Below are 12,404 nucleotides of genomic sequence, written 5' to 3'. Positions count from 1 at the left end.
TTACATTAACTAAACGGTCCAAACTAGGGATTGTTAAGGCTGTTTCTCCTCCCTTCACACTCGGATCATTCTGCATTTCCTTGACAGCTTGCAGTATTTCTTTCATTCCTTGTTCAAGTTGTTTGTTCTCTTCTGATAATGCTTTTACTGTAATAAATATTGTTAATGTGTCTAAAAGCAGTAAAAAATGAGTTAGCTTTTACTAGGACATTTCATCATAATACCTCTTGATTTGATATATAAGGACATTGTTCATATTATATACAGACATAACTAACTATTAATTTTAAAGTAGATCTGCTAGGTACTTCCCAACAATGTATTTTGCTGGAGAAATATCAGTAAAATAATAGATAAATCCTTAATGGGAACATTTGACTTTACTGAACCTTCCATTCTTCAATGTTTCCTGCCACTGTTTTCACTTTTTTAGTAGCCTGTCTGATCAACTTTCACAGATCCAGAAACATGGCGATCTTCAAAATACTTCTGTGTAAAAATGAAGTATATAGGAAAACTAGGAGAGATCCTAGTTTAATGTATTTAGTATGAATAAACTATGTTTCTTGTACCACTACCATTAATTTAAGTTTAAAATTAGCAAAACTATACATGTATTTATTCACACACACAAATATAAACACATCTTTTTACAAAATGTCATTAAAGAGAATTCAAGGAAATTCCAGTTTGCAAATGTTGTTTATATTATTTTGTAATCTTTGTGTTACCAATTTAAACCAATTCACAACCAAAAATTCCACAATTCATGAGGTTATCAGAATAATTGTATAAAAACATTCCATGTACATGGCAAATTCAATCATTGTGAAAGATAACCAAAGCAACCTGCTTTTAAAAGAAACTGTACAGATGGATATTTGTGGTTACAGTCACAAAAAAAAAAAAAAAGTACAAATAAACAAACAATCTGCAGGTACCTGATAACATTCCCTGGCTTTAAAACATGTTCCAACTCACATTTAGATTGAAATGTGACTATTACAGTCCTGTTCTTTTCCAAATCTCTCTCTCTTTCACTTAGTTCTTTTGCAAGATACTCATTCTAAAGAAAAGAAAAAAAAAAGTAAGAATTGTAATTTAGGAATATTAGAATTCTCGTTAAGACTCTATGGTTAAGAAATGTTAAATGAAAATTAACACTTAAAAATATTGCTAATTAATTATATTTAGTAGCGACATAGTCACTGATGCAGTATACAAGCCAAACTAATGTGTTACTATGATGGCAACAATCAAGGAAATTTGTAGAAACAAAATCATTATTTATAGCAACAAAATCATCAGGAAAAAAGTATTTAAAGCATAGATAAGCTTTATATAAATATCCTTTTTTTTTTTTTTTTTTTTAAACACCTTGTACTACCTGCACTGCCTGGCTTCTCCATTTTTCAAGCTGTAATTCTGGATAACTATTCAGCATATTCTTGATCAGCAAATCTCTGTATATCTGCTCATTCTTAAAATAAAAAAGTTATTAGTGTATGATTCTATCTCCATTTTTATATAAATTTTTATATTTCCAAGACTTATCTTCTAAATGATCAAAAAAACACTTATTCTTTTCTACTAAAAATGCAATTAGCAGGCATTATTCATGCTGTAGCTTGGTTAAGAGTATTTTAAGAGAAACCAAAGTAGAAAAGCATACTCCCATAGCATGGAAAAAATGATGTATAGTAGAAAAATGCATGACATACACAGATTTAAAGATAGGAAAAACCTATTTTCTGATCTCATCTATTGTAACCATTATGTTTCCTCATCAAAACCGAGACAAATAATAAACATGTTTTCTAGATCCATTCAAAATACAATTTTTGTCATCTAGTGTTCTAGTCCCAGCTTTTCCTCAAACTGGGACTACGCCTTCATGAAAACTTCCTAGCCCATATATGAATCTCCTGACTGAAATGCAAGTGCAACAGAGACAGATTTACTAGAAGAATTACACAAGGTATATCCCATACAATACTGTCCAGGGAAACACAAATTCTTGGTCATACAGCAGTTGGAACAGCAGTCTACAAGTATATAACACAGGTAGGACCGTGAGACTGCAGGAACTGACTTGATTTATGCCCCAAATATCTCTCTAGTACCAAAAACAAAGACCTGCGCTATACAAAAACTAACACAGCATCTTACGGTAACTATTTTGGAAGCTACCAGAGAACATTTTTTTTTAATATCATTTATCACATAAATAAAACACAGCAAGCATCCTGAAATCAATCTTTTCTTGTAATGATTCTAGCACGTTTTCAAAAACCCTACTAAGAACCTAAAATATTTTGTCATTATGGATCTTTTTAATAAATGAAATTTTTAATTGAAAATCTTTTCAGTTTTTTCTGAGAACAGATAGATATTATCCATTTCTCTGCCAGTTGACCAAGATAAAAAGATAGAAGAACAAACTTGGGAATTTTTTAGAAGTTTCCCAGAAGGAAAGGCCTTTCTTATTCCAGAAGTCTAACTTTACACCGTTTTCTTTAGATGTAGGAGACATGCTCTAGTCATATAACATCTGTATCTTTTAATAGAAATCTCTTCTTTCACGTCAAAGGACTGAATCAGTCCCTACTTTATTCAACTAATACTTGCAAATTAGCACTGTGATATTTGTCTGTGTACTTAAAAACATTTTAAGATGATTATCCTCAAATTATGTTGCTCAATACACAGTTGCAACCATTGATTCATTTGTGATGTAAAGATGTATGCATTAATAATACAAGTGGTGTGCAGGAAAATAAGTATTTTGTTTCCACGTAATGCACATAAGATCATAGAATAAAAACTATTCCCTCTTCATACCCGTCTATATTGATGTGCATGTGTGTTTTGCAAATTTTTTCTACAGACAGGAAGAAAGTGTCAAAAAATATAGTGATATATTAAGTCAACAAATCAACTGCAAACTAATAACTTGGGCATTTGTTTGTTCTAATTTAAAGAATGTGCCAATTCTATTTGAATCATTGCATAGATTTAAATAAAGATGAAATTAAACTAACATATCTTCATTATTTGAATTTATCTCCTAAATAACTGCAACAGATAAGCACACACATTATAAAGGAGCCTCACCTGTGATCTAAGAAAGGCTAATTCCCTTCTCAACTGCTGTATGAGATAATCAACAGGATCTACTTGACCTGAGCATTCTGAATGTCCATTTTCAAATTCACTTTCCAAAGTTTTCACCTGCAGCAATTCTTTTACACAGTTCTTTCTTTCTCCATCTTCTTGAAAGGTATTTAAATCAGAAAACTTTATTTGCAAATAATCCTGCTTATCCTTCAATGTCATTCTTTGTGTTTTGAGAGTTACCGGCTTTCCAAGAACAGATGCACAAGAAATCGGAGAGCTCTGGCCAAGAGATGGACATGCACAAAAATTTTCCTCACTTCTTTGATCTGAATTAGAAGTTATAGACACTTGATTCGGAAAAGACGCTTTGTTTCTGTAACTTTGGTCATTTACTTCTGAAGCCTACCACATTCTCTGATACACAGAAAATGAATCTGTGCAGTCTGATTTTGAGTCTTTTGACACCTCTCTAATGTCTGCATTATCTATTATCCCTGATGCCACTGTAAATTGTAGTTCTGGTGATATGAAAAGTTCTTTTATCCTAAGAGTTTCTGAATTACAGTTGTCATTAACTGCTTGCAACTCTGTCACGTTTTGAACCTAAATGAAGCAAAGAAGCATTTCTATTTCTTTCCAAGTGATTTAAATTCCCAAGTATGCCACAAGTTCTTCTACGTAGATTTCCCACAGCCTTACTCTTTTCAGCTCTATCTTTCTCTGACTTCAAAAGGCTAACTCATGCTTCTCTATCTGCAAGTGTGTTTCTCCCTTCTGTGTTACATGAGTTGATAACCTGTACTCACAAGAAATAATGTTCATTAGTATTCAAAAAAAAACCACAAATGATTAATTTGGGATTTTTTAAAAGCAGTTAATAAAAGCTTATAAAAATATTTGAAAACATATTTACAAACCAATATTATATTTATTTGAAACAGAAATACAATAAATGCTCATGAACTTGGTTTATGAACCTACCTTTGCCTTTACTTCAGCAATATCATGGGTGTCCAAGAAATCAAACTTCCTCTTAGTCATCCACTTCTCTTCAGTAAAGCTATCTGTTATCTGCACATCACCAGCATCCAATGCTAATTGCAAGTAAATGTACAATAAATTACTATGAATTTTTTTTTTTGGTCTTCAAACAAGGGAATATATTCAAGCTACTATATATGAGTTCTAGTTTTCTACTACCCGCAGGGTAAGAAGCTGTAAACCTTTCCATTGGAGCAGATTATGTTTGCCTAGGTGGCACAGAATTTAAGTTTTTAAGTTTTCTGAAACAAATCCATTACAAAGATTTACTGGAAATCATGGTGAGATTATTCTGTATCTAAGAACTACAAGACAATGGCATGACTCTCAAGTGATGGATTACTAGCCATCATAAGTCAAAAAGCTACTGGGCTGTAAGACTACAGAAATACAAAACCACTCACCTCTTTCTACAGATTCAGTGATAATTATTTTGCCTTATAATTTAAGCAAATTAATAGACATAACAGAGCTATATTAGTAACTAAAGACAGAATCTTCTTGCAGGATATTTTATAACACAGAATACCTTACCATTTGTTGCAACTCTTCTTCCTTTCTCCTGAGCCAACTTACGAACCTGTTTTTTCAATTCAATTCTTTCTTCTTCTAGTCTTTCAATCTGCGTATTATTTAACAGACAAGTATTTCACTCCGTTCAAATGCAGTTTCATTATGTAGGTCTTACATAAAAATACAATTTATCACTTACTTCTTTCAAAAGAATATGGTTTTCAGCTCTATATTGCTGCTGTTTTAGTACTTTGCTGTTTCTGATTTCATTTAAATCAATCATTGCCTTTGGCTCAAGACCTGAAACACAGTATATGATGCATAATCACTCATTTGGGAGGAACACTAATGTTAATGGTCATTAATAGGTAGCCCATTTAAGTGACAACACAATCAGTCAAGTAGAACAAAAAAACTAACATATTGATGGTTAAATATACACATATTTCTACACATCATGCTCTGCATAATAACATCAGAAGAAAGCACCATTTTACATTAGTTACTAAAAAAAAGCACAATAAAATACCGCCTAAAATTAACTGTATTTATGTTTAGATTTCTTTATGCAAAAATAAGCCTTTCTGAATTTTTCTCTGTGCTTTTCAATCTAGCATTACAATTTCAGTAAGTTATGGATGATTTCCAAATACTGTATTATGAAGCTAAGTAAGTAGTCTACAATCAAGGAGGAATCAAAAACGACAACAAAAAAAAGCAATGTGAAACCTATTTTCCTGCTTTCTCCACTCAAAGCAACCTGTAGCTAAAGTTTAGACATGTACATACACTCTTTTTCTCCTAACTAACTGAAACTACTTGCAAATATTAGCAGACTATACATAAGTATTTCCAAGTAGTTAGTTGGTATAGTAAAAATGTCCATGACACAATGTTATTTCAATTCCTACACAATAAAAAAATGAAAATATAACAGATACACCATACCTAAGCGCTCTCTAAGCTCTTCATTTTCATCAAGAAAATCATTTATTTTCAGTTCAAGTTTATTTACTTCCTTAATTAACGTTTCAATCTCGTGATCTCTTATTTTGATTTGCTTTTTTAAATCCTTTATTTCAGCAACAGCCTCTTCCAAACCATATATTCCCTGTAAAAATCCAAATGGGAATTATAAACAGATCACATGGAAAAATAAATTATGAATCTGTGTTTCATCCTTACAAAGTTGATGACACTATTTGGAAACAAAACAAGAAAAAAATACTATGATTGAAAACTTATACTAACAAACATACATAGGAGACCATTGATAAGTTATGGAAAGACAATAGTCAAGTGAAAAAATTCTTCCTGAAGACTATAAGGATTCAAAGGAGGTCACCCTCTCAAGTGGCTGACTCAATGTCCGCTAAAGCAAAGCATATTCATTTTTCTGACCATGGCATTCAGTAATTCCTAACTGCAATGCCTATTTTTTCACACAAACAACATTTTCTAGAAAACATACCATACTATCTGTGATTTCTCATGATTGCATTGCAGGACACCAAGACTTTCAGTTTTGCTTAGCTCCAAAATACCTTTGAAATCCACTTATCACAAATACAGATTTCACCAAAAGAGTGCTAATCTTTTTTATGTTATCTTTTTTATGCTAACTGTCCACACAATTTCTGAAGTATCTGAATATTTTTAATATATACTATTTAAATCGAAAAATCATTAAAACCTTACTTAATAAGAAAAAAATGTTTTCCAGTCTGTAAGCACTGTGCTTATTGCAAACAGAGTTGCTGAATAAAATCAGTTCCTACAAATCTGTCTTCTGACTACACAGTAACCTCCACATATTTCAATATTATTCAACCCTCTTATTACGGGATTCTTTGAAGAATCCTATCTTGATAATTCAATTAATGTTCAACGTGTTTCAGAAGCCCCTACTCATATGCTAAAATTGTCAACTTGCAAAAGTTAAGTATGGTTAACAAACATGCAATCAGTAACCTCTAGAGGTATTATGAAAGAAAAAGAAAATAAAATAGCATCAGAAGTCATTCATTGAAGTTCTAATTAGAACACTGTCAATAAAAATGCAAGCAGAAAATGATCTGCTAAAAATACGATGAAATACCCTGTCCACTCTGACAAATTGTTTACCAGTTCATAGTCTTTCATTCGTTTCAGAGCCTCAACAAGTTCTTTGTCCTTTTCTTTAGCATCTGCTTCGGCTAGTTCTGCAGACTTCTCAGCCTCCTTTGTTTTCTCCTCTAGCAAGTTTAACTTTTCCTGCATTTCTCCTAAACGATTCTGCTGAACAAGAGTTGAGAGACCTGGAAACAAAAACCTTGATCAACAATTCAACTAGGAATTCTTGCTATCTCAGCAAGAAACACTTCAGATGATGTTATAAAGGAGATCTTCATTATCTGCTCTCAATTAAGTAATTAAAAAAGACTATATGTTATTGCTTTTTTTTATCATTCATTCAAACAACCCTCAAGTATGCACAAAAGGGAGTTTGTTTTGAATTACATGTTACTAATCATCTGCAACTCTTTACTAAGCTGAGCTGAGACGTATCTTATACTCTAACCTATAACGTATGTAATATGTAACATTATTACATATGTAATATATGTAACATTAATTAACTATACAGGTATAGTTTTATTAGGCATAATATTACCTCTAAAACCCACTGGAGTACTGTAAATAAATTTAAACCGTTTTGCATGCTTGACAAATGGAAAGGAACAAAAATTTTAGATTAGTATTACTCAAATATGGCAAACATTTTTCTGTATTTCTAAAGAATAAAGAATATACGGCAAATTTGTTGCTTTTTATTTTCTTTTTAATATACCTTAAAATAAAATGGTCAACTTACCTTTATCTTTTTGGAGATCATTTTTTAATTCCTCAATAAGAAATGCATTTTGTTCCATTTCTTTGGTATACTGTTCGACTTGCTCAGTAAGAAGTCTTATCTGAGCATCTCGCTCTTGCACACCCTAAAAAAAAATATTAAAAGAAATTCTTCTTCACTGACCATCTCACTCTTGCACATTACACCCACACACACAAAAAAAAAAAAAAAAGCTCCATTAAAGAAATTCTTTACTGACAGGGAAACTACCAATACAGAACACCACATTTCTTCAAAATCAAAATGGAGAAATGAAAAGCAGCGAATACAAAGACACAATAAAATTATATAACAAGCAAACATACTGTACTTACAACATAGAGTTCAGATATTATCTAGAAGTTGGATAGATAAAGGCAAAGCAGGAAAAATAAAAGAGAGTAAAAATAAAGCATTCGCACAACACTATCACACTGACACTAAAGTAGTGCTTAATGATCAATTTTAAATGGAACAGTTCTCTTAGAGTTAAGTCGGTGCATGATAAGAAGTTTTAGATCAAACAGATTTCTTACTACCTCCTCCTAAGCAGGTAGTAGGAACTGAGATATATATATATTAAAGATTGGGAAGACTAACAATCCATCATACATGACACCTATTTTGCCTTTCAACAAGTCATCCAACTTTTAAAAATTCATACCAAATCTTGCTTTGTATGCATATACATCCATAGGTACACACAGACTCTTAAAGTATCTATTAACATATTATTTCTAGGCTTATATATGAACTTTATAAATATCACAGAACGCAGTAGTATTTTTTGCGTGATGAATATATATAAAAAAAAAGAAAAAATAGACTTGGAAAAAAGTTACAGAAAATAATTACAATATAGAAGTCTCAAGAGTTGCTGACCTTACTTTATACCAAAGTTATGAAAAACAAAAGCTCAGTCTTTCTTAGAGGAAAAATATCACCACATTTTAAATCTAAAGATACACCGCTTAGCAAAGCTGTAAAGAGCTAACTATAACCCTTTCAAATGTGAACTTATATCAAACCGTAACAAGCTTGGTCCATTTTGTGTTGCAACACAATGCTGTAGCTTGATTTAATTTTTAAATGCCTTATTTTAAAATACGCTCATTTCCATAAAACTCTTCAGAATGACATGCTCATGACTGTCATCCAAAAAAGCAACTTTTACAGCAATCTAAGTCAGCTAAAAACAGACTGCGTGACTGCGTATCAAAGATCTTTTCAGATACTTCTGTCTTCTGATCATCAGAGGCTAACTGGAACGTAAGGTTTTTTTGTTTGTTTTTAATCCTTTTTTTTTCTGTAAGATTACACGTAATGATACATTTATTCAAAAAACACCTGAAGAAGGCAGGAAATCCTCCTGATACATATACATTATGGAAAGCATATTGTTTGATATTGGGGCTCCTAAAGGGCTGTGAGATTTTTTGAATGTTTTATAGTTTTCCAAGAAAGTGGGGAAAGATCATGAAGAATTATCTAATTTGAGATTAATAAAAAAGGCACCTAATTCAGCTAGCTCTGTAACATGCTGAACCACAGACTTGAACAGTATAGCACCAAGCAAGACAAGAGGACACACAAGTTAAAACCTCTAGGTGAGACTTTTCCTCGACTAACCGATTTACTGTAATTTAACAGCATTAAATTCTGGATGCTTAGGTGTTAAAACAATCATTCTAGTTACAGTTAGAAAAGACAAATATGAAAGTAACAGAACCAACTACCAAAAGCTCAATTCATACAGAAAGGGAACGTTCATTTGTGCAATATTAAGCTAACCTTGTAGTGGAATAAATCAACCTGCCTCGTAATTCTCAAATGTGAATGACACAGATTCTGGTTTTTGCAAACTATGAAAGACTATATTATTTGGTCACCAGCTTACCTACAGAATGGTAATTTCTGTGTGTGTAATTTATCAGATGGACTGTACCTGCTGAAGGGCCAGTATACTATTTCTGTCTACATCAAGTCGGGCCATTTTTATTTCCTCTTTCATGTTAAACAACATTTGCTGATACTCTATGAGTTCATCATCTTTTGAAGCTAAGATTTTCTGAAAAGGAAGATAAAATACCATCAGAATTCTTGAAGCAATTCCTAAAAAATAGCCAAAAAATATTAGAAGTACCTTCCATTCTTCAACTTTTTCATTTACAGCTGCCATGAGTGGATCATCTTCCTCATTCTTTGCTTTCAGCTGGTCTGAAAGCTCCTGAACCTAGAGATGCAATTTAGATCAATATGGTATCACAAAACTGTTTTGCTTAAACAACATACAACAACAAACGCAGACATACAACTTAGCAGAAAAGCATTATGGCAGCAAGGTATAGTTCTGGCTCCTAGAACACATGAAGTCTAACACTCTTTATGAAAGTATTTTGTGATCTGCAATAAAGTTTTAAAATTTGCATCAAGCTTAAAGATCACATTATTTTTAGTAATTATTTCAGCAGTGTGCTTTAACTGGAGTTGTTGAACATTTTTGAATTTAAGGAAAAATATGATGATACAATATAAAAGCAAAAAAATACGTTCAATAATATAAGTTAGTTCTTACTTGAAATTTGTACTGTTCTTTCTCCTTTCTTAACTGATCCATAACAATATCAGATTGTTGCACAATTAGTTTCATTTTATTATATTCATCCGTCATCTTCTCCATTTCTTGCACTGATTCCTCAAGATTCTTTCTCATTTCTTGGTTTTGAATGTCTAACTTCTCATTAGTTTCAGTCAAATTCTGCAGAATTAAAGCAACTGCTTTTAAAAAGTATGCATCTTAATACCTGAATAACCAGTAATTGAAAGCTACCTTAAATCTAATACTTGAAAGTATAAATTAGCACAGAAGAGAGTATTTGACCTCTGGATCCTCAATTTCAACAAATCCTAATGACTAAGCACTAAAAAATTACTCTAAAAGACCCGTGTCAGTAACTTCAGTACCTCAGACATTCACAGATGGAGAGTTTATGAATCACAGAACCCAACTGCATTACATATTCCCTTGCCCCGTGTCACTTAGTCTGTAAATTGGCATAGCTTTGTGACAAATACTATTGTCAGAAGAGTCTAATAAATACTCAACAGCATCCATTTTACCTGAATTTCATCCAAATACTGGACAAGCTCAAAGTTCTTTTTGGACAACTGAGATCTGTAATCAGAATAATCTCCTCTTCGTGACAGAACTGTTTCTTTTTGAGAATCTATTTGCCTCTGATAGTCAATTACATCCTGACGTAATTGTTCATTCTGCACAAAAAGCAATCCAAAAATAAATCTATTTTGAAGAGCTGAATTCAAAGTTGTTGCTTTTCTAATAAGCTAACACAAAGAGCTAAGACAAACACCATCCAAATTCCTACTGTCTGCTTTTAAAAACTTAGAAGCCTCACCTTTCTCTTTATTTGTTTTTTCTTCAGATTAAAAAGGAGAGAACAAGACCAAGAGAACAAAGCATGAAAAATATTAGATTATCTTTGCTTTAGAAAGAATAAATTGGAATCAACATAAAGTCCAAACAAAGTAAAATTTTCCATATACCTGTGCATGTGTGTACATACATACATACATGCACGTAGGTAAAAGGGCACATTTGAGGAATTCTCAAGTTTCCACCAGAACATTAATTGTAATTGTTGCTGTCCATTTTATTCTGCCACAGACCAAGATTAGAGGTAATAAAGGTAGAAAAACAACCAGCAAAAATGTTTTAAGAGACTGATTTAAGAAAAAAAAAATGTATTAAAGAATGTTAACTCTATCTTTTCATTTGTTCTTATATTAACTAATTTTTGTAAAAATTTTATCTTAGCAAAAGCAGCAAGCTTAAACCAAATCCTGTCCACTATCCATCAAATCTATTTGTCAATAGTATTTAAGAAAAATACTAACTGCTCAAGAAGACAAAGTCCAAAGCCAAATTATCTTAGGGCTGTGTAAATTCAAGCATAGACAGCTCCTGACCTCAATTAGCTAAGTTTCCCTTGAACAGATCTATGATAAATTTGTGAAACCTGATTAAAATGTCATAATCAATATCTCCAGTACCTAGGAGATATTCCAGAACAGAATTAAATACCATATCACTCCCCAAAAATATGTAGAAAACTAATAATATATACTGTTTATCAGTATTAATTCTTTACTAACCTCTCTCCTTAATTTGATGTTTTCATTTTCTGTATCTTCATTTCGAAGAGCAAGCTAGAATAAGATGATAAAATCCTTATTGTGTGTGTGCATGTATATATATACATATGTATATCGCTAACATAAACTATGAAAGCAACGAACTCCAGAAACAAAAGAAGATGAATGAAGAAGAAGATGAATGCACAGTGGTCCTATTTCATCTTTTTTTTTTTTTTTTTTTTAAATTTCAGAGGCTCTTTTCAAAACATGAAACTTTCAAACACAGTTCCAGAACTGGTTTAGAGATGTCAAGCCATTCTTACCTGTTCATTCACTTTCTTCTCTTTTTCCAATTCCTTTTCTATTTCCATTAACTGTCTCTCTTTTTGTTCTACTTGTTTCTCCAGTTGGCGGATCTCATCACGCAAAAAACGAGTATCACGACCACCAGCAGATCTTTGTGCCATCTTAAGAGCATTAAAACGATGTAATAAATATAGTACTGTTCTTCAAAATAGCAATGAAGAGAAGAGAAGAGAAGAGAAGAGAAGAGAAGAGAAGAGAAGAGAAGAGAAGAGAAGAGAAGAGAAGAGAAGAGAAGAGAAGAGAAGAGAAGAGAAGAGAAGAGAAGAGAAGAGAAGAGAAGAGAAGAGAAGAGAAGAGAAGAGAAGAGAAGAGAAGAGAAGACCGATACTAAGCCTAATGT

At 32.0% G+C, this 12,404-nt stretch overlaps 1 protein-coding gene across 9 annotated transcripts in view; it reads right to left on the bottom strand.

The window, feature by feature from the left end:
* Positions 1-12,404, bottom strand: part of CEP290 (centrosomal protein 290) — a 54,366-nt gene that overhangs the window by 37,848 nt on the left and 4,114 nt on the right. For 4 of the 9 annotated variants that reach the window (XR_013946775.1, XM_080580802.1, XM_080580804.1 and 1 more), the window contains exons 7-22: positions 12,022-12,165; positions 11,717-11,770; positions 10,664-10,816; positions 10,119-10,301; positions 9,687-9,776; positions 9,489-9,611; positions 7,526-7,649; positions 6,796-6,968; positions 5,620-5,782; positions 4,871-4,971; positions 4,693-4,780; positions 4,099-4,211; positions 3,115-3,396; positions 1,388-1,480; positions 982-1,066; positions 5-147 (exon numbers count right to left, since the gene is read on the bottom strand). Coding sequence is in view for 8 of the 9 variants with exons in the window: in XM_080580802.1 (XP_080436928.1) it covers positions 5-147; positions 982-1,066; positions 1,388-1,480; positions 3,115-3,396; positions 4,099-4,211; positions 4,693-4,780; positions 4,871-4,971; positions 5,620-5,782; positions 6,796-6,968; positions 7,526-7,649; positions 9,489-9,611; positions 9,687-9,776; positions 10,119-10,301; positions 10,664-10,816; positions 11,717-11,770; positions 12,022-12,165 (2,112 nt within the window). In the remaining variant the exon portion in view is untranslated. Of the gene's footprint in view, positions 1-4; positions 148-981; positions 1,067-1,387; positions 1,481-3,114; positions 3,397-4,098; positions 4,212-4,692; positions 4,781-4,870; positions 4,972-5,619; positions 5,783-6,795; positions 6,969-7,525; positions 7,650-9,440; positions 9,612-9,686; positions 9,777-10,118; positions 10,302-10,663; positions 10,817-11,716; positions 11,771-12,021; positions 12,166-12,404 lie in introns of those variants that run through there. The other 5 variants (XM_080580809.1, XM_080580807.1, XM_080580805.1 and 2 more) reach the window with 4 other exon arrangements.

This window comes from Anser brachyrhynchus, assembly GCF_964034855.1.
Source record: "Anser brachyrhynchus genome assembly, chromosome: 1".
NCBI lineage: Eukaryota > Metazoa > Chordata > Aves > Anseriformes > Anatidae > Anser > Anser brachyrhynchus.
This window is presented reverse-complemented; position numbering and strand designations above follow the sequence as displayed.